The sequence below is a fragment of the Oxyura jamaicensis genome, chromosome 3 (genome assembly GCF_011077185.1).
Source record: "Oxyura jamaicensis isolate SHBP4307 breed ruddy duck chromosome 3, BPBGC_Ojam_1.0, whole genome shotgun sequence".
In the NCBI taxonomy this organism is placed as follows: domain Eukaryota; kingdom Metazoa; phylum Chordata; class Aves; order Anseriformes; family Anatidae; genus Oxyura; species Oxyura jamaicensis.
In genome coordinates this window covers 45,269,929-45,295,304 of record NC_048895.1, presented here as the reverse complement: position 1 = coordinate 45,295,304, position 25,376 = coordinate 45,269,929, and the positions used below count along the sequence as shown (strand labels likewise).

Sequence of the window (25,376 nt, the reverse complement as noted above, 5' to 3'; positions counted from 1 at the left end):
TACTACCTTGCAGAGATTCAAGGTTCTTTGGAGTTGAGGTAACTTAAAACAGTTGAGGTAATTTAGAACAGATAAATTCAGCTAATATAAGCAACAATAATATTAATAAAATAGCAAATCAACTATTAGTTTTACTGTAAAAAATGCAGACATATTAATGTCTGCAATGTGAAGATGGTATTGTGGTAATGTGAAGTCGGTGAAATGTTTTATGAACTTCTGTTCTTAGAAATGCAAACCACACTTTGCTTCCTGCTGGATATTGCAAAATCCAGCAATCCTACAGGTGATGAGACTTTTTGACTCAGTTGGAATTGGGAGGGAGAGGATGGCAGAATCATTAAAAAGATCAGTCACCCATGTGCCATTGCACTAACCTGTGGGGGTCCGAGATGTGAACTCTGGATCAAAATGAAAGGTGTCTTCTGGCCGTCCCACTGCAGGCTTGAAAGGTGGCTTGATTTCTTTCCTGTATAGTTTCTACAGGAAGAACAGACCACAGTCAGCAACATAACAACAAACTCTGTACCATCAGCACCCACATATAGACTCCCCTGCTTTGTCTATCATGTCCTTTGTCATCTCAGTGCAACCCTTGCAAGATTGACAAAGAGGACAATAAAGACACAGCTCTGGCTCTTGCTTGACTGATAGGCTTAAAATCTGTGCCTTGGATGGTCCCTGCAGTTTTTACTTACTAGAACCTGGAAAGTAAACACAGATATTTCTGGTCAAATACGGACTGACAGAAGACGAAATCTGGGGCATCTGAACATTCATTGATCTTATGGGCAGGACTGGCACATGCAATGGTAGCACCAAGAAACTGCACGTGGGTGAGCTCAGCATCACAGCAACAACAACGAGTACAAAGAACCGCTAGGATGGTGACTGCTTTAGCAGTTATTAGCATTTATTATTTGTCAAGAACTAGCAATATGTTGGGTGCTCTGCCAGATGGAGCTGAGCAACAGGCTTGGAGCTCACAACCTAAACAAGCAACTTGTTCTTTTGGCATTACTGGTAAAATGGAAGGGGTTTACAGATGAGAAGAAATTCCCATCAAAACACAGTAAGAAGAAAGCACTGCAGATGGGTATGAAATCATTGTTAAAGGCCTAAATGTGCTTGCTCAGAGGAGGGAAAACAACAAAAAAGCTGAGGAAGAAGGGAGTGTGTACAACAGGAATAGACTGCAAGGTGAGTGAGGGGCATGTAGGGGAGCATGTAAGTAACAGTCACCATATATGCATGGCAATACTCTGCCTTCATTACCAGGGATTTTCTGGACTCTTTACTCATGCTTAGAAATTGCTTCACTGTTCTCCTTTGCAAGCATTCATACACACATACGTGCACACACTCTGGGAGATGAATAAACTGAGGCTCAGTATGTCTGAATCTGACCTGAAGCCTTCAGAGGTTAATGGAAAGAGTCATGTTGATTTCAGCAATATTTGCATCATCTCTGTTGGAACTGGCAAAAGCTGAACACCATGCTGATGGCAAGCATGGGGGACAGAGCTTACATTTGAGTCCTTGCGCCACGTTTCCATCCCTGGGCTGTGCTCTCTTTCTAGCAATGCTTTTGTTCTCAGATTTCAAAGAGCTGAATTACTTGCCACAGACAGTCCCCAATAATTAAGATGTCTAAGCAAAAATATGGCATTTCTTTTGAAATTTTAGGTCACAAAATTGCTAGAGAGCAATTTTATGACTGCCTGCAATATGTATTTTCAGGTTAACTCTTAAAACAACTTCATAATGAGCTGATTTTTCAGAATATTTAATGGAGATTAATACATGTTTGTCCAGTTCATTGCATACAGGAAGAGTCTTTTAACTCTGCCTTTTTTTTTTGTGTGTGTGTGTGTGTGTGTGTGTGTGTGTGTGTGTGTGTGGTGAATTAACTTCTATAATATAAAGCATGTGGTCAAACCTAAGATATATATACATCAACATAATTTAAACTTCATTTTGCATAGATTAATGGTTCTTGAGGCAGGACATTCTGCAGTATAGTATTAGCATTAGCATAAAGCAGATGTTTGTGGCTGAATTATGATTCCTTGGAAAAGTGGAATGGTGAGGCTGGAAACAACTCTGCAATAATTAATGGCCATTTCAACATTAAAAGTTCCTGCTTGCGTAAAACTGCTCCGTATCTTCTGAGAGAGAAAGAGATGAATAATTGCTGTGAGCCACAATGGAAAGCCAGTCTTCCAAATAATTAAAAGCCAGTTGCGAACTTAAGCAGGAAGTGTCACTCATCAACTGAAAAGTATCAACCTAGTAATTAACATATACGTTTTTCTGTCTGCACAGAGCTTTAAAAGAGCACTCAGCACCTACTGAAGGTCTTTCTGTTGCTAGGATGTCACCTTGCGAAAGCTATTTGCTTCCAGCTTCCCTTTATTTGTCTTAATTCACAACTGCAGTCCTTTTACTGCAGAAAGCAATATGGTCATACACATGCTTCCTTTTTGAATTAAACGTACCCCTCATCCTGTGAGGTCCAAAAACTGGAAAACATTGTACAACTAACTGTACATCATTCGTGAACTGCACTCACTCTTGATTATCATAACCATATTCTTCCTGGCCTCTCAATTCTGCACCCCCCATCTGCAGCTTCTTAAGTGCTGCTGGATCCACATTTGTGTTTTGAATCCCTAACCCACATCCTCCAGTACTAAGGAGGGATTTGAGATTCATCATGACTCACAAGCCACCTAAAGATGTGTAATCACAAATCCTCTTGTTGGGAGGGGATGGAAACAAAGATTTTTCTTGTGTGGGAGAAAGGAACCTCCTTTGAGTGTAAACTGGACGACACCCTTTTCCATTTCCTTTTCTACTTGCAATAAAAATTATTTCTGGTGTTTCTGACCAGAAGATTAGGAACAGCAAATTGTAAACTGCCTAAAACATTTTTCCCAGGCTCTTGGATCAGGTAGCTAGATGAAATCATTGAAGAACAAGAAAGAACAGAGCAGTATCATCTGTGGGCTTTACCACCCCACACTGGCTGCACTGTCCTGAGAGAATCAGTACAACCAAAGCCAATTCTCTGAAGCAAACTAAACCACAATGCCGAGTTAAATGTGAAGGCTTGCTACAGGCAGAGCACATCTTCCTTTAAAAGTCCCGTATCTTGTCTACTCCAATATGCAATGTGACAGAAACTGACCTAAGAAAACAGGAAGAATCACAACAGTTTTCTTCCATGTGATCAGAGAACAAATCTCTTGGAGGGTTTGAGATCCTTCTGGACTTTCCAAGAATATTTCTCATTTTACATGAAATGTATTAACTTATTATCTCTTACCATGCTCCCAAAATTATTCAGGACTGATGGATCACATTAATTTCTTCCCACATAAACCAACCAGAGTGGCAAATGACATAGCAAGATAACTTGAAATATTTGAACAGTTCGGTGTCAATCTGTGACAGTTAGAATTGGGTACCTCCTGCTCTGAAGATGTTTCTCATTGTAGCTTGGTTAAGCCAATGTCTGGCTGCTGCCAAAAGCCCACATGCTTTCTCTGCTTGCATTGTGCCTGCACTGGCATTTGTTTGACACTGTCGTGTACCAGGATTTTCACATAATTTTCTTTCTACTCGCATAGCTTGCTGAACTTCTTCATCACAGCATTGGACAAGAATCGGAGATGGTGCAAAAATGGAGATAGGAGGCTGCTGATGTGCACAGTGGGATGGTGCTGTGCTTTTGGTGCCACTGTAATTTCAGTAAAATTGGACAGTAAAATAACATCCTCCCTCTCGTCTGTGCACTGTGACTCCTCTGAGTCACCTACACCTCTCTGCCAGGACTCTCATGCTGTCCTTTCTGGCTGAACTCTCACAGTCCCATTTGGGACCATTTGTAACTGTGCATCAAGGGAAATGTACTGCAGCCCATGGGCCGGGCTCAGAGCAGGGACCAGAGACAACAACACGGGTTACAGTCTCCACGTGGTGCTCTGGCAGCTCAGCAAATGCTGAAGCAATGTGAACTGAAGTGTTTCTCTTTTGCTAAGTCAACATGTGAATATGTAAAATACAGGAATTAAAAAAATCTTTCAAACTGAATTTATCTTCAGAACCTTGCAACCCACAATAAGACACGATATTTCAACATCCTTTCTGATTTGTGGGTAAAGAAAAAAAATTCAAAATTACTTATTTACTTCTCGGTCTCAGTGTTGCCAGATCCTTGATATGAGCTTCATCTGAACACACTTCATCAGCTGGGACTCAGGTAACACACCAAGGAGACCGGTAACCAAATGCAATGCTGGACATGTATCTGCCCCTTGCTATTTATAAGCAGTTAATTTATCATTATCTTTAAAAAAAATGCAGTCCTAAATAATCCAGAGAAACAAATGCCTGTATACATGCCTGGAAAATGTAAAAACCCCCAAAACAATAAAAACCACCCCCACCCCCCATTAAAAAAAAGAAAAAATCAAAAAGTTTAATTTAGTCGAAATCTATTTAGTCATTTCCTCAATGGTTTCTTTAATGAAAATTGAGTTACTACTTAGACACCTTCCAGAAACTGAAAGATGCTACCCTCCACAGTGACGCATTCTTACTGTGAGAATAAACTCCCTTGATACATACACCTGTCATGGAAAACCTAATAAGCAGACAAAAGGATGAACTACCTCCTAAAATGTTTGTCCTCTTCTAGATTAATGGCACGATGTTATTGCCTACAAATGATAGAGAAGCTAGCAGAATTCAGACCTTGGGATCAACTGTTTGCAAAATCTTCAATTAAATAATTCACAATTCCAGATCAGTTTGATCTCTGGTTAATATTGGAGGTAATAGAACTTGCGTCCTCTTTCTTCTCACTCCTTCCCAGCTGTATTTGACAGTTCATTTTCTAGGATGTCAGTTGCTCCAGTTCCAATTTAGCCTGTCATCTAAATAAAAACCACTGCTTTAGTCCCAGTCCTCTGCCTGCAGTCTGCAAAAAACAGATTTTATTTTTTATTTTCAGAGAAAAGCCAGAAATTCTTTAAGCATGACCTGGAAAGAAGAAACAGAAGTACAAATACCAAGAGCCAGGCTGTGCTTTCTAAGATCCAATGACTGAAATTACCTGAGGTCAACCCAATTTGGACCTGCTTGTCTTAAGGAGGAAAGGGGTCCATATGTAGTAAGCAGGTAAAACTTGGAAGGAGCTGTGCACCTAATCTTCCTGGGAATCGCGGTTCATTTATTTAATACTGTATCTATCCAATTTGAGTCACAGTGCCTACTCAATGCCTTAGAGCAATAAGACTGATATTTGCAGAAACCTTCAACTATTTTTCACCCTGCAAAGTGAAGACTTAGGGTTTTGTTACTGGGTGACAATAGCCGTGGAAACAAGACTCATTCAGAGATTAGCTCATAAGACAGTTTAAATTTTGGCATAAATACTCTATATTAGACTGTGCCCAGTTCACTTAGTGCTACCTAAACAAAACAAACAACATCTGAACTGAAGGACAGCACCCCAGAGTATGGGAACGGAGCAAAGATGTTGTGGGAAAGGGCTGGAGGATGGTTTTCTCTAGCCACATTCATGTTTTCCAGGCTTGTACCTATTGTTTCTGCTGTACTTGGCAGGAGAATCTGCAGCATCATAACAATACTCTTCACACTGTGTATGTCATTTCCACTGCATTCACTGCCTTCATCCGAACCAGACACTGTGTCTGGTTGTGTCAGTTTGAAGACAGCGAAAGATGGGAAACAAGTGGGAAATGAATGCCTCAACAGGTAAACATTTCAGTGATAGAGACAATAACCAAGCCTGAATCCAAAACCCAAGGGAACAGCTCTTACAGTAGATGAAGATCTGATTTATACATTTCTGTCTGCAATTCTGGCGATTTCATCACCATGATGTCTAGACATCACACATAACTTGGAAACAAGCAACTAGCTCTCATTTCTGTTTTGAAACTTTTTTTTTTTTTTTTTTTTTTTTTTTAAACTGAGATGAAGCAGCTTGATGCTTTGTTCCTGGTTACCATGTCACTCCTATTGTAGGAAAAAGCTTGCTTAAAAAAAGACCTCTTTTGCATCAGGTTTCTAGAAGTCAATAACTCATTCTGACCCTTCATGATAAAGGAACTTATAGAGGATAATTTTACTAAAGCCTCTGAAAGTTTCTACACTGCCAATTGCAGCAGTCCTATCATACCTGTCAAGGTAGCTTAGCTCTCCAGGAGAGCTTGCCTCCTTGATCACTGAGGCCTTTATATTACCAACATATAAAACAAATCAACATTCATATCCTGCCTCATCAATGTTGTTGTTTATTGATTTTATATACAAGATGGAAGAAAAAAGTGAGGGCACTGGTGACTCTTCTCCTGCAACAACAGAGGGATCAGCACTAAACACCTGTGCATGATCCATTTTTTCTTTCTGATCGTGCTCTGCTTCTTTCCACAGAGAATGTGCTAACAGTTGGTTGGATCATCATCATAACACAAAGTCCTGGCCTCAGCTCAAGGTTGGGGTGGCTCCCACTGCTCTGAAAGGCATACATTGCTGCTGCTGTAACTAGATAAACCTCACAAGATCTCTGTAAGTGATAGTAAAATTAGGATTAAATGAGGAAATGGATTATAAAGATGATAGCTGATCTGTGTAATAATGATCCATCTGTCTCCAAGAGAGGGCAATAATGTTGGATTGAAATGAATCTTTACAGCTACATTTTACAGCAAAGTTACAGGGCTAGATAAGTCATCACAGGGTGGTTAAATACACCTCCATCTTTGGCTCCAAGTCACGTTTAAGCACACCTACTCTCTTCTTGGTATATATTTCCCTAACCTCTCCACAAGAACTTTTCAAATTACGAGGCACTACACAATGGACCTTGCTGAAAGCTTTTTCAGGATGTAGAGTCTGATTTCTCCATGATGACTTACTGAGCTGCTCAGCTAGCAAATAGAAAAGGAGAAACCCTGTCACCATTTCAATGCTCCCAACTGAATTAAGACTTATGCACCTAACCTCTATTTATTTTAATTGCAAAGCTGAGGACCATGGAAATATCAGAGGAACACAGGAAATAACAACATCAATATCTCTGCAGGATTGTCTATTTTAAAAAATGCCTTAATACCTTAATACCTACCTGCCCCTTAATATTTTAATGAATGTAAAGTCTTTAAACAGAATCTTACGATTAATAAGAAGCAGAAGGCAAAAAAAAAAAATCTAGACTCCAAAGAATATATAATAGGACTAAAAATCAGTGGGACCATAAAGAAAATTCTCAGACTCCTCTTTCATTGATCATCTCGTAGCATGCTTATGAGTTATGCCAACTCTTCAACATGCAGTCCAAAGTAGATTCATGAGCTTTTCCAAAATAAATGATTTTGTGTGTCTTTTAAAGGCCACTTGGGCACCACAAAATGTGCTTTCACAGCGGTATTAGCTTTATTGTAAAGCCCTGGGCAGTGTTTTGAGAATGGCTGTGGGACAGATTCATACTGTTTTACCAGAATTTATGGTAAGAATTGCATTAGTAAGAACAGTGACCTGTTACATTGGTATTCATGAGTGAATTCAGATCAAATATTAAAGAGATGTTACGACACCATAACATAGGTCAGACAAAATTAAACTAGAAAATTCTAGTTGATGTAGAAAACAGGAGCTCTGATGTGTTGGCAGATGCTCAGAGAACAGTGTTTGCCTCCATTTTTGTCAAAAATATCGATTTGAACAAATATGATACTGAAAAAGTGAGGTTTAACCTGTTGCAAGTCTGAATCAAGCTCTTAGCTAAACTCTACTGCGAGCTTTATGAGCTGTACCTGATAGCAATAAAATAAATCATTGTTTACCACTCTATGAATCATGTCTGACATGTCTTATTAGAACCATGTTATATTTGATAAAATGTTTGCTGTTCCAGTTTCGAGTGCCAATGTTAAATTAATGACTCACCTTAATAAAACATCAAACACTTGTTAAAGGAGTTGCTATTTCCTGTTCTGGCTGGCTGACTTGTATACCCAGTGATGCAAAATCACTTCTGAAAATCCACCTCTGTTGTACTTTTCTGTTGTACCCACACAGAGGAAGAGCCAGATCCTGTCCTATAGTCACTTGGAAGGGGCCAACAAAGCTACTTTGTTAGAGGACTTACAACACCAGCCAGTCCCAGCAGCACCATGCTGCGTTTTGGAGAAAGGCGAACCTGGAAGTCCTGGGGCTTCTTGGAACTACATAGGCAGATAAGTGCAAGAGTAGACCTGGGGCTACTCTGAATAATTTTAAGAGAGAAAAGAATTCCTGGAAATCTCTGACACTAAGAAGAAGAAAACTAGCATTTAGTCCAGCTTGCCAGAGCTAATGAGAAAGGACAAATATTTCAGTATGGAACATAAAAGCAGAAGTATGGAGGGACCTAAAGCATCAGAAAGCTTCCCTTTGGAGTATCTTTTTCAAACTCAGCCCTTTGGCTCTGTGTTCTTTCGCAATTGAAACATGAAATATTACAGGAATTCCTTTATTTACAACTGATCGTTTTCACTCTGATCCAGTTCCCACAATCAATGTATCATGTTTATTAGAGTTGAATGTGGAAATTACTCTGCAGAACACTGCAAATAGCCTCAGGTAGCACTGTGATTAGCCAGCCCATCAGACAGAACAGAGACAAGCAGTCAGAGAAAACTGACAATGCAGGAAATATTTTTCTATTTCTTTCATTTTGGGGTATGAGAACAAATGTTTATATGCATACCAGAGACATAGGTACCCACTTAAAAGGCTCTATATGCTGGGTGTTCTACATTAGAGATCACTTAATCTCTTTTCCAAACATGGAAGTTGGTCTTCAAAATTTTAGCAAAGAAAAATTAAAAAATGTAAATGCTGCTCCACTTACATTCCAGTCTATAGTGACAAAGAAAGGGTGACGTTTAATTTCTTCCACTCCATCAAATCCAGCACCTGACAAGAAAATTAAAGAATCAAAATAAAGTCATGCTTAGTAAAGTGCTACATGACATCTCTTCTCCAGTTTTCCTCCCCATCCCTCTTTTCTTCTGACAACCCACAAGCACCATCTAAAATTTTCTTCTAGTCAAGAAAGCCTGAAGAGTAACAACTGCCAGAACCATACAAACAACCATAAATGCAGACAATGGCACCTCAGGTCTGGGGTGAAGGTTTTTTCTTTTTCTTTAAGTGAGGCTGGTGCCAAGGCTGTTCTCTTCAGGCTTCAGATGAGACATCGGATTTCAGCTGCAGCAGAGCACAGGCACCAGCAAGGCCAGCAGGGGCCCCAAGATGTCCCAATGCTCCAGCAAGGCTACTGCTGCCTCCTGCCACCAACAGAAGATGCCCTGCTTGCACTGATTAGCAAACCATCTCTAATCACCCATTCTCCACAGGCAGGGAAAACCACACTACTAATAAGTCCAGACTCAAAATAACAAAAGGCTCCAAACAATTTCAGGTAAGTCAGCGGTTTAAGTTCCCCCTTTTCAAACACCATCTTCAAATTTACAAGAGTACCAAAATTATTACACTCACTGGTATCTTTCCTTCACTGGTAGTACTGTTAAACTTCTCTTACATTACTCTATTGGAAATTTAAGGAAACTCCTCTGAGATCTGTTAACGAATCTAATCTAAAAAGAATTATTTTTTCCTTCCCTTAGTTGAATTTATTTGCTTCAATGCCATCACAAAAACTAACAGGTGCTCAGTAATAATTAAACAAATGGCAGAGATGACTTAGCGTTCCACTTTGGAGGGGTTGACCTGACTTTATTAATAGAGTTTTCATTTTTTTGGAATGAGAAATAACATCTGTAAGCAAAGGCGTCACATTGTAGTTTTGGAACCAGTTCCTGAAAGGTACCCAGCACTTCTTTACAAGGATGCTTAACATCCTTGATTCCCAAAAGGACTCAGGATTAATAAGAATCTTGCAAAAGGTGCTCAGCACCTCAGAGGACTCAGCTTTTTAAATGCAATAGTTGTACTTCCTGAGGATCAGCATTACAAGGAGTTTAGAAAGGTCTTGCCAGCTCCAGCTTTTGTAAAATGTAACATCTGCTCTCCTTGTGTACAAGACATTACTGATGTTTGCCAAAATGCACTGATCAGGAATGGCTTCCTACAGTCTGCTTAACGTTCACTGATGAATGGATATGAAAGCAAACACTTTGTGAACATAACATACCGGATTATGTCAGGCCTGCTACATAATAATTCCAAAGAAATGCTGGTCTGATTACTTCCCCTTATGGTAATCTTATAATAAGACAAACATAATAGATGCACATGAGGACAAACAATCCTAGCTTAGCATAAAATATTATGTGCTCTGAGGTGAAACTCCTCCCCAGGCAGGAGTGAGGTCTTTGGGTTATAATGGACAGTTCTAGGAAAATACACCGAGAAATCAAATCTTATTGATATCAAATATCAAAAATAGCTGTATCATTATGTAGCTGTATAAATCTGTTGTACATCTGCAATGTTAGTGTGGAATGTAGTTAATTCCCTCACCTAGAAAAGGGTGTATCTTCTAGAGATAGGAAAAATCAGAGAAGTGCAACAACAAAGGGTATGACCTGGAAACAGATTACTGAGGAAGGTAAATGACAAAGATCTGAAAAGCTGTGATTATTTGGAAAGGGAGTGGGGGTGAGGGATAGGGATAGAGATTAAACATTCCACATATTTTCCTGTATGAGAATTTGTCAGTAAATGATGTTAGTAGGAATCATGTTCAGAGCAATCTGGAGATCCTTCTTCAGGCAGCAGCCAGCTGTGTGATGTGTGGAATTACATGAAAAACAGGACACAGAGGCAAAATACTTATATAGGTTCAGGGGGAGACCAGAAAAGTATGTGGAAAAGAAATCTGCTAAAGATTACTTCATTGACAAACCACAAAAGGTTCAGGAAAATCCTTGCTTGACCTTAAAGCAAGTGAAGACTGGGAGAGAATTTGTGTGAAGTATCACATATGCTCACCCTATTCTAGCTCTTCCCAAGGTAGTTGTTTATGACTTCTAGGTATTGGACAAGAAAATACTAAGACTTTGATAGCAATAAGACCTGTTTTATTTATTTCTTAGTAGTTTTTCCATGCACAATCTAAGGTCTGTACTAGATACCCCTGAAAAATTCATTCTAGTTTCAGCAGTGCCAACAGGAAAATGAAACCAGCAAAGCTACTCTGAAAAGAATCACATTGCATAACTCTTCAGAGAATAAATATATGTGAAAAGTATCTTATGTTCAGTGGTGGTGATTGGAAACTTTGTAATGTGCAGTGGATGTTCTTTACTAAATGAGGATGAAACCCAAGTGCCGAACCAATTTCAAAGGACTAGGATAAATGCTATAGACACTCTGCGTTACTGGTAGCATTCCTTAGGCTGAGGATAACTGCTGATACATTGTCTTCTCTGCTCTGCTTCCTACCCCGATGCTTTACTTTTCTCTGTCTTGTAGGCTTACGGATAGATCATTGTATGAATGGAATGACTGCCCTTTTTCAGATTATATGCTATTTGAAACAAACATGTTTTTGCTACTGTGTTTGTTCTTTCTTTTCTGCAAAAATGCAGAAATCAGAACCAAGAAAAAATCCCATCCATACCTACTTCTATTTGTGGAGGACTAAAGTGTGCAGTAAGGAATGTAGCATGCAGTTGACATGAGTATTTGTTAGAAAAATTAGCATTTCCCACCTGGGGCCACCTCAGAGCTCTGGCACAGAAAGAACACGTTGTTGGGAATGTCATGGCTTGACTTCATCTCTGGCTAGCTTAATGTACTAAAGAGACTTAGGATGGTAATAGCATAATTTTGCAAAGAATGAAGGACTTCTAAGTCACAGCAGCTGATTTTACATCACAGAGAGGATTCAGTCCTTCCTGTAGTGTTTATTCCCTGATTTTCCCTACGGTGAGACCTGATTGTGTAGCCCACAGCTCCCTCTCGGCCCCTGTGCTCTGGCTGCTGGCAGTGGATTGTGACTGGGTCCCCTCCAAAAAGAGAGGAGGGATGTGGTCTGAGGACATGTTCAGGGACATCTCTGGGAGCCCCCAGAGAACACCCTGACCCTGTGTGGAAATCAAAGAGAGAAGTTACAGCGTTAGGTACTTACAGTGCAGCCTCTCTGGATTTGCTCTGTGTGTTTGGGCCATTCATCTACCTTCTACAAATCTAGAGTGGTACTGGAAAGAGATGTGCTCTCACAGAGAAAAGAAGCCCAGAAGAGGTCCCATCTGGACTGTCCTACTTCATGGGGGTGGTCAGTTCTCAAAATAGAGTTGAGGACTGAGAAGACCACTGAAGTACAGCACATGGCTCCATGACTGTACACCTGCTGCCTTCCGCCTTCCTATAGTTTTCTACTTGCCTTTTTTTTTAAAAAAAAAAAAAAAAAATTCACTTTAAATACAATTTTGTAACCAGACCTCTCCATGAAGAATAATCTGCACAATCAAGCCTACTGTCAGCAAGTGTTCCTACATGCCATGCAGTCCCACAAGGGTCCAAGATGATAAATAATGTGTTTGTATCTAATTGGTAGCTTAAACACATTACGGAGTGCATATAGATTTATATAAAAGTAGCCTCATGTTAATAAGTGAAAACTTCATTATCTAAGATTGTTTTATGACTGTAATAAAAGTGTCTGCATGCAGTAATGAAAGAATGTTTTATTTATAATTGTTTTTGATAGTTGAATCATTATGGACAACATGAGCCCTGAAATACACTAAGGGAAAAAGAGACCTATGAAAGTTTATTATTTGAATATTCAAAATGAGTAGAAGGATTTTACAGAATTTTGATTTCAGGGAATAAAATTTTAGTGACTCTACATTTTCATGATCAGGGCCACACATTTTGAAATTCATTCTAAGGTTTACAAAAATGATACACAATCACTCTGATGAAGGACAAATTTGTTTTTAAAGCTTGTTGTCTCATAAAACTGAAAAATAAAGCTTTCCATGCATCAAAGCAGAGTGTTTCTTCTCCAGGAACATAGGACTAAGGAAAGAATAACCATTTCTTCAGCTTCTATGATGAGTCTACCAGCACATGCTTTTACTTTATACTTTCTTGGCCAAAAATCTCAATTATGAGGACTCTGGAACTTTATGGCGCTTAGCAGTGTAAGGAGTTCATGAAATGCTCTTTAGATTTGTTTACCTCCCTGAACAGAATGAGGACTTTGGGTATGTGAGAATTAGTTGTTTCCTTAAGTTACTAGAAATGCAATGAACTAACACCTTTACTGTTTATTATAATTTCTTCTCTGAGATGCTTACACCTTGTTTGCCTGGATATACCAGTTAATCTATTTTAATAATTTAAAATTATGCCCATCCATAATCTGCAATTTTTTGTATTTTAAAAAAACAACATGAATGCAGTGCTAAACTGACTATTTGTACAGTAGAGTATGTAGGTTCAGAAAAGGGCAGACAGTACCCATAACAAAAGATGCCAAAGAAAGACTTTCCATTCCTTTAAAATTTGTTAAAATTGTTAAAGAATTATCATGGGCACCAGCCTTAAAAACAGAATCAGTTAAACGGTATCACTAAATTCCTTCTCTGCCTCATTTATTTCCCTCCTATTCTAGTATTTTTTCATTTATACCTAAAGCTTCAAATCAAAGTTTCAAAACAAAATTTTAGAATTCCTAGTCAACTTTACTTCTATTTGTTAAAATATCAAAACCAAACAGCAAAAAGCAAGATGGCAGTCAGAATAAAAAGATTTTTTATGCCCAGCATCTTTTGGCTTGCCAAAGTTAGAAATATTTTAGGGCTAAATACAAACACTCTCCAGATTTGCAAACTTCTGAAACAATGACCGAAAACAAGTGTTTGATCCACAATATGATTCTCACTTTATTTTAGCATGCTTCATTAATTTTCCAAAGATTTTTCAAAACAGGATGTCTAAGGCTACTTTTCTTTTATCTTCAGACATTATTCCTTTCCCGGAAAAAGCTAAAATCTACAAAGCTGAAGTAGTCCTTTTATCTATTGACTTCTGTTCAGCATTTAGGCCAACCATTTAAGTATTTATTCGTTCATTACCAACAAGCTTGTTTTCAACATCTTTCATGCTGATTCTCAATCAGTTGATAAATAGAATGCCTTCAGAAGCTTTCCACTGCTATCTCCCAAAAAGTTAAGGTCTATTTTCCTGTTATTTTTTTTTTTAGATTTTATTTCCTTGAGTGCTTTTGTTATAATCTCTTCCTTTCTCCCAGCCTTCGTATTATTTTAACAAATCTCAGGTTTAAAACCTTGCCCCTTAGTAATTCCCCATATTAAAATGGAGAAAATACTGGGGCTAGAATAGTCAAGGCTCATTTCTAAAGTTAAGCAACTTCATTTATTTAAGTGAGCAGCTCCTTTTTAAAGGACTGGTATCCAGAAATTCCCACTGACTTCACTGGAGCATATTTTGGATACATAGCAAATTGTAGGAAGCCACAAAATGAGCAATGCAAAACAAAACAAGAGACAGAGAAAGAGAAGAAAGCAGAAAGAAACAGAAGAGGGGAGTGAGGAAAAGTTTATATTTGCTGCAGTGTCTTATTTTCCTGAACGTGGATTAAACCTAGAGATGTCTATTTTTCTTTAATATCAAACCAATTGCTTGAGGGCAATTGAAACCTGCTGAGAAATGTGTTTTTGCACTGTCACCTCTATGGCATATCAGATTACAAGAGGTGCCATCAGGTCAGGAGTTAAAACCCATGGGAGCACAATGCCTCTGTGGGCTATGTGGGTGTCCCCTCAGGAAGAGACGCATCACAGCAGCATGCCGAGGGATTGGGTCCCCACTCCTGCCAGCCTCAGAAGATGGCTTTGCAGGAGGCTGGGTGCTCCCTTGTTCCCATGTGGAGCAAGGGTTCTTGTCTCCTGCTTTCTCCTGGAAGGAGCCTATACCATACCATCCTCCTCAAGAGCCAGGCTCCCTCAGAAAACAACTGAGCCCCCATGTCGGGTCACTGCATGAGGCAGGGGCTTCATTCGAGTTGCTGCATTCATGCAGAAAACATCCGTTCACCTAAAATGTGACTGTCTAAGGTGGCTCAACGTAAAGCAGAGGGATGGAACAGCCCACGTACTACCTCACCTGAAGCAAGGGAAAGAGATACTGGAGCAAGAAGGTCAAGCAAAAGCTCAAGGGCACTGAGCACAGCGTTCATCTTCCCCACGTATACATGCACGCCCATGTTTACCTATTAGAAACTGCAATATCCTTTGCTCAGGCAGATGGTGGTAGAAGTGGGCTGTCAAACAGTTTGCTCTCTGCCGTCTGTCAGATCGCTAATGCTGTGACTGCGGCACGGAGGATTAAAAGCACTACATAGCAAAGCTGCAGCAGCACCACCTCCAGCATCTGAGAAGTGAGTGTGGGTACCGCAAGGAAAGGGAGAAACCTCTCTTGCACCTCTTGCTCTTTCCACACCTCAGGACAAGTGATTTCTTAATTCAGCTTTTTGCTTCTAACCTTATGTCTCCAATCTGAAATCATCTTGCAAGTGTAAACAGTTGCAAGAAATACCAGCAAACTGCTTTTCACAAGTCTCAATATTTAACTGGTCTATGCCATTCTTTGAAAGACAAATAATTTATTAGCTGCCAAAACTCCTATGGATGACAATGAGAGCCAACTACATATTTAAACAGGACTGGCCAGCTCCTTTCTTGTGATACAGTTTAGAGATGTATTCAATTCTCAATCAGAGATGGATTCAGTTTTTGCTCATAAGGTCAGTCTTGTACAGAATCTTTGAGTTTCCAGAGCAAAGTATTTCCATTTAAAAGTGCTGACACAGCAAAGCACGCCTAGAAATTTCATAAGATGTTGATAGCAGAAGAGCTACACAGAGTGGCAGTTGCATAAAGAAGCTCTTGTCCCTTCAAAAATAATTCATTATTCCAATGAGAAATGTTTTATTCTGCACTAATATGTTCACACAAGGAAATCAATTCATTCCAATACTATCAGGCAAAGATATCTCTCCTCCTGTGAGAAATATGACTCTGAATCTTCAGAGGTCCTTCACATTTCCAGTTTTTCAGGTTTTCCCAGGTATCTTACTACTAGCTTTGTAAAATCTCATGTTGGGCCTGGATCACAACTGTTGTGTCACCTCAGTCAAGGACTTGGTCTGCCAGAGCTGGCAGATGTGAAGGGAGAAAGGGAACCACTTTGTGGCACAGGCTCAGGGATGGAGTGCTTTGGATGTGGCAAGAGATGAACAGAGCATTTAAAATTATTAGGAAAATTTAAAAATAGGAAGACTTGAATGACTGGAGGATAACAGTAATCAAAAGGTACTGATAAGTGGTATATTAGAGTGTAAAAACAAACAAACACAAAACCTACAAGAGAGGTACAAAGGAAAAGGAAACCAGGAGGAGTATAAAATGTGTACTTTGGAGTTATTCCTCACTGCCCTCTGGTTTGCCCTCTTCCTTTAGAAACAAGATTTTCCCTTGCTCATTCAAAACACATCAGAATCTGAGACTATTGTGGGGGGAAAACAATATAAATATATATATATAAGGATATATATATATGTATATTTTTTTTTTTTTTCGCAGAACGGGATATAACTTCTAAATGAAATAGAACACAGATCATGGTATCCTTCACTTGATATGACCATTCTTATTTTTCCACATAACAAATGAAGACTAAAATTTCAATGAAAATTATATGCCAGGCATGGTCCATGACTTGAACAAATGTAATGAATTTCTTAATTAAACTCCCAAAGGTAGAGACAGCATAAGATACATGATCCAATAAATTGCTTTAGTTTATCACAACTTAACCGGAATAAGTAACAAAGGGTGAAAATACATCAGTAAGAAAGTAGATAATATGTTCAGGGTAACAAAGAAAGCCTACTGTTAAAATGTTTCCAGCAACCAGAATGAGACAGCATTGAAATGCATTTTAGAATGGGAGAGCTCATGAAAAATTTTACTCCCTTTTTCTCCCTACCTCAGATCTGCAGCTAAGCTACACATAATAAAAAAGATCACTGTCTTCGCAGTTCCCTATATTATCATATGCTGGAGTTGGGTTACACAGTTCATAAATGCTGGTGGTTCACTCTCCCTCTGCACTGAAAAAATAAAATCCAAGCTAATAACATGTTTGGGATTTCGGTGTTTTGCCTGTGCTCTTTGCAGATTTCTCTAGTAATGCTGAAGGTTTCCTGCACTCTGAGAAAGCATGCAAAATACACACAAAATGAAGAGGATAACTCTCAGGGAAATGATCTCCGAAGGAAATGATCACCATCCAACATGACGGAGCACACGTAACAAAGGCACTGATCAATTGTACGCCCATACCTAATCTGTTGGATGGGTTCCTTTTGAAGAGGGCTCGCAGCAGGCTCTGGGCTTCTATGCTCAAGAACTGTGGCATTCCCAGCTTGGCTCTGAAAGAACACAACACTTGAAAAGAAAATAGATTTTTCAAAAATTTTCTCCATCATATTGTGGTTTACAGAGTGGAATTGTAGTAGTCAGGAGGGGGCAGGCACATGAATTAGCGGACCAGAGACATGACTACCTAAATACACGACAATGAAAACTGAGGGCCTGATCCTGTTCTGTCGAATGATTTACCACTGGCATCACTAGAGTAGATCTAATGAATCTCAAAAGATCGTTTAATATCATTTGCAGCCTAAATAGGTCATTTTCCTTCTCTCTCTTTTTTTTTTTTTTTTTTTTTTAGTTTGCAGAAATAAATTTGGGAATCAAAAGAAATGTAAAGAAACAAAGAAAACATGAAAATAATTATAATAAATCACAGTGAATAGAGTGAACTTTTCCCTTGGCGTTTCACAGTTACAGAGAAAAAACGTAAATGTAAGAAGTAAATTAAAAAATGCAATAAAAAGGTAAGCTACAGACTATGAAATAATTAAGTCTGTGCTTAACATTAAGTGAGTGGGAAAAACACAAAGGAAAAGATATGAAACCTTGAAACAACAAAACATAAGCTATCCTGCAGAAATCTGTTTCCACATCTGTATGGATAATGACATTCTGTATTATGGAAAGTAGGATACCTTTCTTTTGTAAGGCTAGCTCAGTCGTTCACTACCTTCTATTTATTCTGAATGCAATTTTAGAGCCACATGCAGGCATTAGCTGTGTGTACCTTATCAAATCCATGCCTTACAAAGCTTTGAAAAACTCATTATGCACATTATTATTCTCCATCCTTCATATACATAGGACCCATAGGCTGTCCCAAGGGCATAGATAACTCATAGTTAAGGAAACAAAATAGGTTTCAGTACTCACTTGAGAATAAGAGCCATTGTCTCTTTTCTGTCTTTACCCTGGAACGGTAACGATCCTGTCAGCATCTCAAACTGTGGAATAACAATAAAAAGGCAAAGCACGTAAGTATTGAGACAATCTGCATAGCTTATCTACACCATGACCATCTTCTATTCATTTCAAACATAACCAAAAACTTGAGGAAAAGGAACCGTCCAACAAGCTGTAGGTTGGAAAAAAAGATACAGCAAATGTGGATTTTGCAGAACATCAAAGACCACTATGACTATTTAGCTCAAGAGCCTTGTTACAAAATGGTATTCAGGGTCAAGTTTTGGTATGTTTAGCGGGAAGTATCATACTTGCTGCTTCTTCCAGTACCTGTCCTATGACAATGATGGAGATGAGATATTTAGCTGGATGGACCTTTAGTCTGAACAGTTATGGTTGTTCTTATGTGTCTGGCATGGACTGTGGTTTTAAGGGAAATGGGTTTACCACACCATCCCACATCTTTTCTTCATCCCTTGCGTCCTTTCCAATTTGGGATATTCCATGATGCAATGCTTCTTTTTACTCGAGTCCAACCACATTTGCACTACTTAGAAATGCCATTGTTATACTTTGCAGGAGAAACATGTTCAAACCCAACATCCTCAAGGCATTATTACTTGCTTTTTTCTCTCCCATTTTGGTTTCCCTGGCTGTACTCAATGATGAATTTTGCAAGTGTCACATTTAAGTGAACCCAAGTCTCAAAGCAAAACTCAGCAATCATCATCAATTATTTGCCTAACTCATTTGTGAAAACATCAATTAGTTATAGCTCCTTTGAAACAGAGCAGTGCTTTCAGCAAATTTGACAGGAATTTCACATATGTAATAAAAGCAGCCAAATAAATATAGTATGGATTCAATACCAGGTCTTTCATGCAGCTCTAGCCTCAGCATTTAATGGGGGTATCAGTGGTAGCTGTTTCCTCTGACTAAAGGATGATGAAGGTTATGCATCAGCAAATAAAAAACCAAGAACATAATTTAGCCCGGGTATAAAAGAGGACTATGTCCACTGAGAGTAAGGAAGATGATTATTTGCTTATGTCTCTGATTCAGGCTTTGCATATCTTCTACTACAATAATACCTACTAATTAGTATTAATTGCTATAAATTAAATATCTATTAAAGTAGGACAGATTGCAACCATTATGTGGTTTTTGTATCTTACCACACAAGTAGCTTCACTCCTTTCGTGAAGCAAATTTGTTGCAAAAGGAGCCTTTTTATTAGTAAAAACTGTCAAACTGCTTCATCGCCTGAATTTTTGCAGATTAGATAGGGCCATGTCATAAGAAAACTATATGAAAACATAAGAAAATTATAACTATGAAACTGCTAGGCTAGACTTGTGAAGAGGGCAAACGAGAAGCTTAGAAGCCTAGCAATTAACTGACTATAATTAATCAAAGGATTTGTCTGCATTATGAACAAATTACCTCAAAGGGATAAAACACAAGGCAGGAGCAAGGAAAAATACTTTAAAAATGTGCATATGACTGACAAATATAGACGAGATTTGGAAACATGAAGCTGTTAACTCCTGCTTGGTCTAGGAAAGTCGAGACAGCAGCTGTCTTGCAGGACTGGTGGAAAGCAGCTTTTCTGCTAGAAAGAAAGATGATGGAGTAGAATTGATAAAACTGCCTAAATGACATAGGAGCTCAAGCCCCATTTTCAAAATAATTCTGACCTATAGGAGCTTTATTCCTGACCAAAATCGTCATATATCCTAGGGATGAGGGGCAGAGAATGTTGCTTCCCAGGGCAGTAACAAAAGTGGCACATATTGTACAAAACCCTCAATTTCTAAAGAGTTTCATTTGCATTCTGGATAGGTACCAAATGTTCACTTACACTTGTTCATGTTTCTTGTTATAATAAATCTAATTTAACAGTACTACCAATGCCTGTTACAGCTCATTTATTTTGGCAGAAATGGGCTTGACACTGCTGATGCAAATGATAACAGATCTAAACCACTGCTTGGTCAGTGACTACGCAGGAGGACAACAACTGCAGCTCCCACCCACTAGGATATCACAGGAAGATCTACAAGTGCCGTGTGTGTGCAGGGCAAAGGAACCTGAGGGCATGAAACTTAGATGCAATGTCCAAGGAGGAAGAAAAGGAAAAAGAAATTGAAGTTGCAGGAGGCAGTGGGGGAAGTGACTGTCCTGGAGGCTGCAGGGAATATTTACTGCACTGCTTTAATGGCTAGCACTTTGTTACCACATGTCTCCAGTTACACAGGTCTAACACTGAGATTAATTCAGACTCAGAAGAAATGCACTTAACATCAATATTTAAAGTGAAATGCAGCTAATGTGAGTTAAATTTACTTGAGATTTTGACTTCAGTGAACGCAACTGAGCAGCAGCTGGAAGAAAGCACTGGTTCCTCTAAATGCTGTCCCGATTCTAAAATTTGTTGAAGATTAAAAATGAAATAACAAAACTGGAATAAAAAAAACACCACCACACAATTTGAGATAATTAATCTTATCAGTTAAGGTTGCTGCACAGCAGTCTGGTTTCCTGTTTTTTAAAAAATCAAAAACTTGCTAAACCTAAAAATGCAAGCAGAAGTGAGCATTTGCTGCTAACAGCCTTTCACATAATTAGAGCGTAGTATGGGTCACAGAAGGCTGACTGGGAGCTGAGCCTAAGTGTGAAGAAACTTTGCATCATTTTTGGCTATTAATGCAGACTCTATAGTGTTTTTTTATTATTATTATTTTTTAATTATTATTATTATTATTATTTTTCTGGAAAATGAAGTCTCCGCTCTCCAAACTTCCCCATCTGTATAAACCTAGTTGCTTTGTTCCCTGCCTTCCTTGAGAATAACTCACTTCTTGAGTATTATGGGGTGACACCTTCTCTTAGCCAATACTCTTAGCCAATACAAAAGACTCTGCCTCCCTCCAACCTTGGCTTCCTTTCTGTACCAATCAGTGAGAAAGGCAATTATTCCTTGCTACAATTCAGTTGCCTACTAATACAACCGCAAAACAAGCTTGATCGGAATGGATACGAGAAGTGATGCTGTTAGGTCATTTAGGAAGAAAATGAACAAGAAAAAATCCACAGCCTGGGGTGATTGCCAGATGAATAATCATAGCAGATGGAAGGACAGCAGACAGCACAAAACATTTCAGCCTGAGTCTGCCCAAATACTGTGGGCAGTAAATGATAAAATGCAAAGTTACAGAAGAAACTTGTCAGTACTCCGTTCTGGAGAGTAGAGAGACACTCTTGGCAGAATGGCTGGCTTACCCTCTCAGCACTTCCAGACATTTTCCAGGAAGCTGGGAGCAGATCAGTCACTCAGTTTTACCATTTGTAAAATGTATTATTTACCATTATTAGCCATCTGTGAAGCATAATGAATTTGTGTTTCCAAAGGGTTTGTATACCTTCACATAGCAGCTAGCATAGACATTCAAAATACTATTCACTAAGACCATCATTTGCAATGAGAACGAAACATGAATATTATGATATGATTTTGTACAAGAAGATAGTGTTGCTTCATTATTTTGTATTTTTCCAATGTCACTGTGTAGTTAGGTTAAAGGGAAAATTACAACAGAGCAGAACACTTGGGCTAGCAAGGGAATCTTTTCTTTTCTTATGCAGATTTCACTTCATTACTGACAAATTTAAATACATTTATTTTTATTCAGGATGGCCTATGGAGTCATCACACCCTTTCTTTCTCTAATTATCGCAGAATCACAGAATCACCTAGGTTGGAAGAGACCTCCAAGATCATTGAGTCCAACCTCTGACCTAACACTAACAAGTCCTCCACTAAGGCATATCCCTAAGCTCTACATCTAAATGTCTTTTAAAGACCTCCAGGGATGGTGACTCAACCACTTCCCTGGGCAGCCTATTCCAGTGACTAACAACCCGTTCAGTAAAGAAGTTCTTCCTAATATCCAACCTAAATTATAGTCTCCTCTCTGCTGATATTACTCTCAAAGGTGTGCAGTACTTTTTCCTGAAGTGAAAAGAGGTACAACTTCCACAATGTCTGTGGCTTTGTAAATCAGTACGATGAATTATAAACCCACTGCTATGAGCCACCTTCCATGTTATGTTGCAGACAAGCTTATCTGGGTTTCAGAAATGACATAGTGGGCATCAAGGCTCTTGTGGAGCTGCTTAAAATGTATCAGTCATATACACAAATTTTTAACAAGTTAAATCAATTGCTTGTTCAAGCAGATCTCTTGATGAGAAGAATATGCTTTTGTAGAATAGTGTTGAAACAGAGCAACGCTCTAGCTAAAACCTTCAATACAATAATTATGATGCAGAAAGGCAAAAAAAAAAAAAAGTTAAAAAATGTCTGAATATGATAAACCCTAACTTCTCCAGCATTTACAACAGCATTGACTAAATGAGAGGCAGGTATGTTGTAGTTTAACTTGGTTGGCAGCTAAGCATCACACAGCTGTTTGCTTACCCTGCCCCATGGAATAGGGGAGAGAATGCTTGAGAAAGGTGAATTTCAAGATTAATGTAACTATATGTATTGAGACCTACTAAGCTACCATAAGATGATTCAAACAGTCTGAGCAGGAAACAAACAGCAAATAATATTTTTGGGTTTGTGGTGAGTATCAAAGACATAGCTGGTAGTAAATGAAGTTTCACTTTCACTGACTTTAATAAGACTAAAACTTAACCTTTATCAGATAAATATGTCCTGATATTAATAATCACAACATCTCACATTTGATGTTGCCTTCAAGGATCACTGTCTGACTGTAGACTGAGCCTGGTCAATGCATACCCCTGACTCTTCTTCATGTTGTAGCGTTAATGCCAGTTCACAGAAAAGAACAGACAAGAGAGAACCGATGTTTGGTCGCTCTTCTGATGGCTAGCTTACAAGCTATTTTATCACTATTTCCTTACTGTGTTCCCTTTACTGACCAAAATTTAAACACAAAAATTATAATGTCTTTAAAGCATCTCCTTTTACATGGATTCTTATCTTTGCTAATATTCTGAATCCCTGGCTAAGGGTATGAAGAAGAGAGAGAGATGGGGAAACAAAACAAAAACAAAAGCCTAGCAAAAAAAAAAAAACATGGGAAGGAACCAAGTTCATTAGCAGGTGAAAGAAAAACAATCCATGCACCAAATATATCAATGTTTCTTTTTAACTGGAGACAGACAGTGAGAAGGCACAGCTATCCTCCAAAAATAAACATACAATAAAAAAATTAAAGGGTTGGTGTGTATTTATTTTATGAGACATAACCTATTGATTTTCCTGAACAAACATATGTGATTCATAAGTGCTCAGCACCCACAAATGGATTTGTGTCTGTAGGAGATAAGGATGTTCTTTTAAATTCAGGTAATAAATTGCAATATTTATCTAGATTAGCTGCTGTCGACCAGCTAGATCAGTGATGTAGGCGCCCTCAGAAATGTTCCTGGATTGCAAATTGCTTCCTATTCTTACTTCCTTTGGTGACACCATTTGTTTACTTAGGGTAAACACAATTTAAACAAACTCTTTGTTTTGTGGTGGGTAACATAACATACAGCTATCTAAAATAGCCCCTGTGCCACAGGAAATCTAGCTGTATTACAGCTGTCAGTGGCTGGGCCCTGAGCGAGGGGACAGACCTTCAGCCTGCATGCTTCAGGATGGCAACCTTATCTTTGTTACCTGAACATATCACTGCAGGAGTAGTAAATGAGGCTCAAGGGACAGTGCTATGCTTGATGAAATTACACTGGGAGTAACCACATCAGAAAACCTACAGTGCTTTAACTTACAGGTTTTAAATGTATAGCAATGTCACAAAACAATTTCCCCCTGACCTTCCCTTCATCCTGATCAGCAGTAATGACACCAGAGACTGAAGAGATGGGATGGTTACAGGAAGCAGCAGGTTAGAGCTCAAAGACCTATTTTTGGAAAGGCAAGCATGAGGGGGATTTAACATTTCTCTGAGAGACTTTTCTGGCATTGCATCCCAGCATCAAACACTGCAGCTCTCATGAGCGTGTTATCAACCCCTTATCATCAACCTTGTAGCTTCACTGTAGTTAGACATCTCTCACAGAGATCTTCTTTGAAAGTGTTTTCACCGCTTATGCAGGAGCTTCCTTCTACTTTTCAGGCTAACTGTCATTTTGTGATGAGTTTATTTCTAAATGCTCTTGGGGCAACATCACTTTTTTTTTTAGCACAGATAGCTCCTTTCTCTCTGAGGTGTTTTCCCTTGTGATGTATTTGTAGATGGTAGCTCTTGGACTAATGAGCATCTTCAATTAATGACTCACCCCTGCAACACTGAGGTATCTGATCACTTCTCCAGCCACCCCCCAAAAAAACAAATACCACTTTTCCATTACCATGAGCACACCAAAAGACCACCAGTCAGCACTCTGTGTGTGTCCTCGGCGGTTGACCACCTCTGGGGCCATATACTCTATTGTCCCACAGAACGAATATGCTCTCTTGTCATGGTCAATGGCTTCTTTACTCAGACCAAAATCTAAATAAATTGAAACAAAAAAAGACTTGTCAGGACTATAAAAAGGATTGTTAACACTTGTGCTCACTTAGACTGTTCAAACCAAACACATTTGGAGAAGAACACACCAAACAACTGATGAAGCGCCTTCTGGCTGCACACATGTTTTGTCTGGGGAAAGACCATAGGCAGATGTGCACGGATGCCCTGCCTATGTGGAGTGCCTGGCTGGTATCTGTTAAAATGTCTTGAAGGCAAGTGTACCCATTTCTCTGAGGTTCTGGCTCAAAGCAGAAGAGAATGTTTAAATGAGCAGAAACACTCAGCTCAGGTTTGGCAAAGAATGCTAGTAAGGATTCTTGCTCAGATTACCCTGATGAATAATAATCACAGTGATATGGATGGTCAGGCAGCATCTCCAGAGAGGCAAAGAAAAGGTTTTCCA

General features: G+C 38.9%; 1 protein-coding gene across 3 annotated transcripts in view; it reads right to left on the bottom strand.

Moving 5' to 3' along the window:
• RPS6KA2 (ribosomal protein S6 kinase A2) overlaps positions 1-25,376 on the bottom strand; it is a 297,347-nt gene that overhangs the window by 31,119 nt on the left and 240,852 nt on the right. For all 3 annotated transcript variants that reach the window (XM_035320888.1, XM_035320886.1, XM_035320887.1), the window contains 5 exons: positions 24,810-24,952; positions 18,387-18,457; positions 17,421-17,509; positions 8,927-8,991; positions 378-480 (listed from right to left, as the gene is read on the bottom strand). In XM_035320888.1, coding sequence (XP_035176779.1) covers positions 378-480; positions 8,927-8,991; positions 17,421-17,509; positions 18,387-18,457; positions 24,810-24,952 — 471 coding nt within the window. The remainder of the gene's footprint in view (positions 1-377; positions 481-8,926; positions 8,992-17,420; positions 17,510-18,386; positions 18,458-24,809; positions 24,953-25,376) is intronic.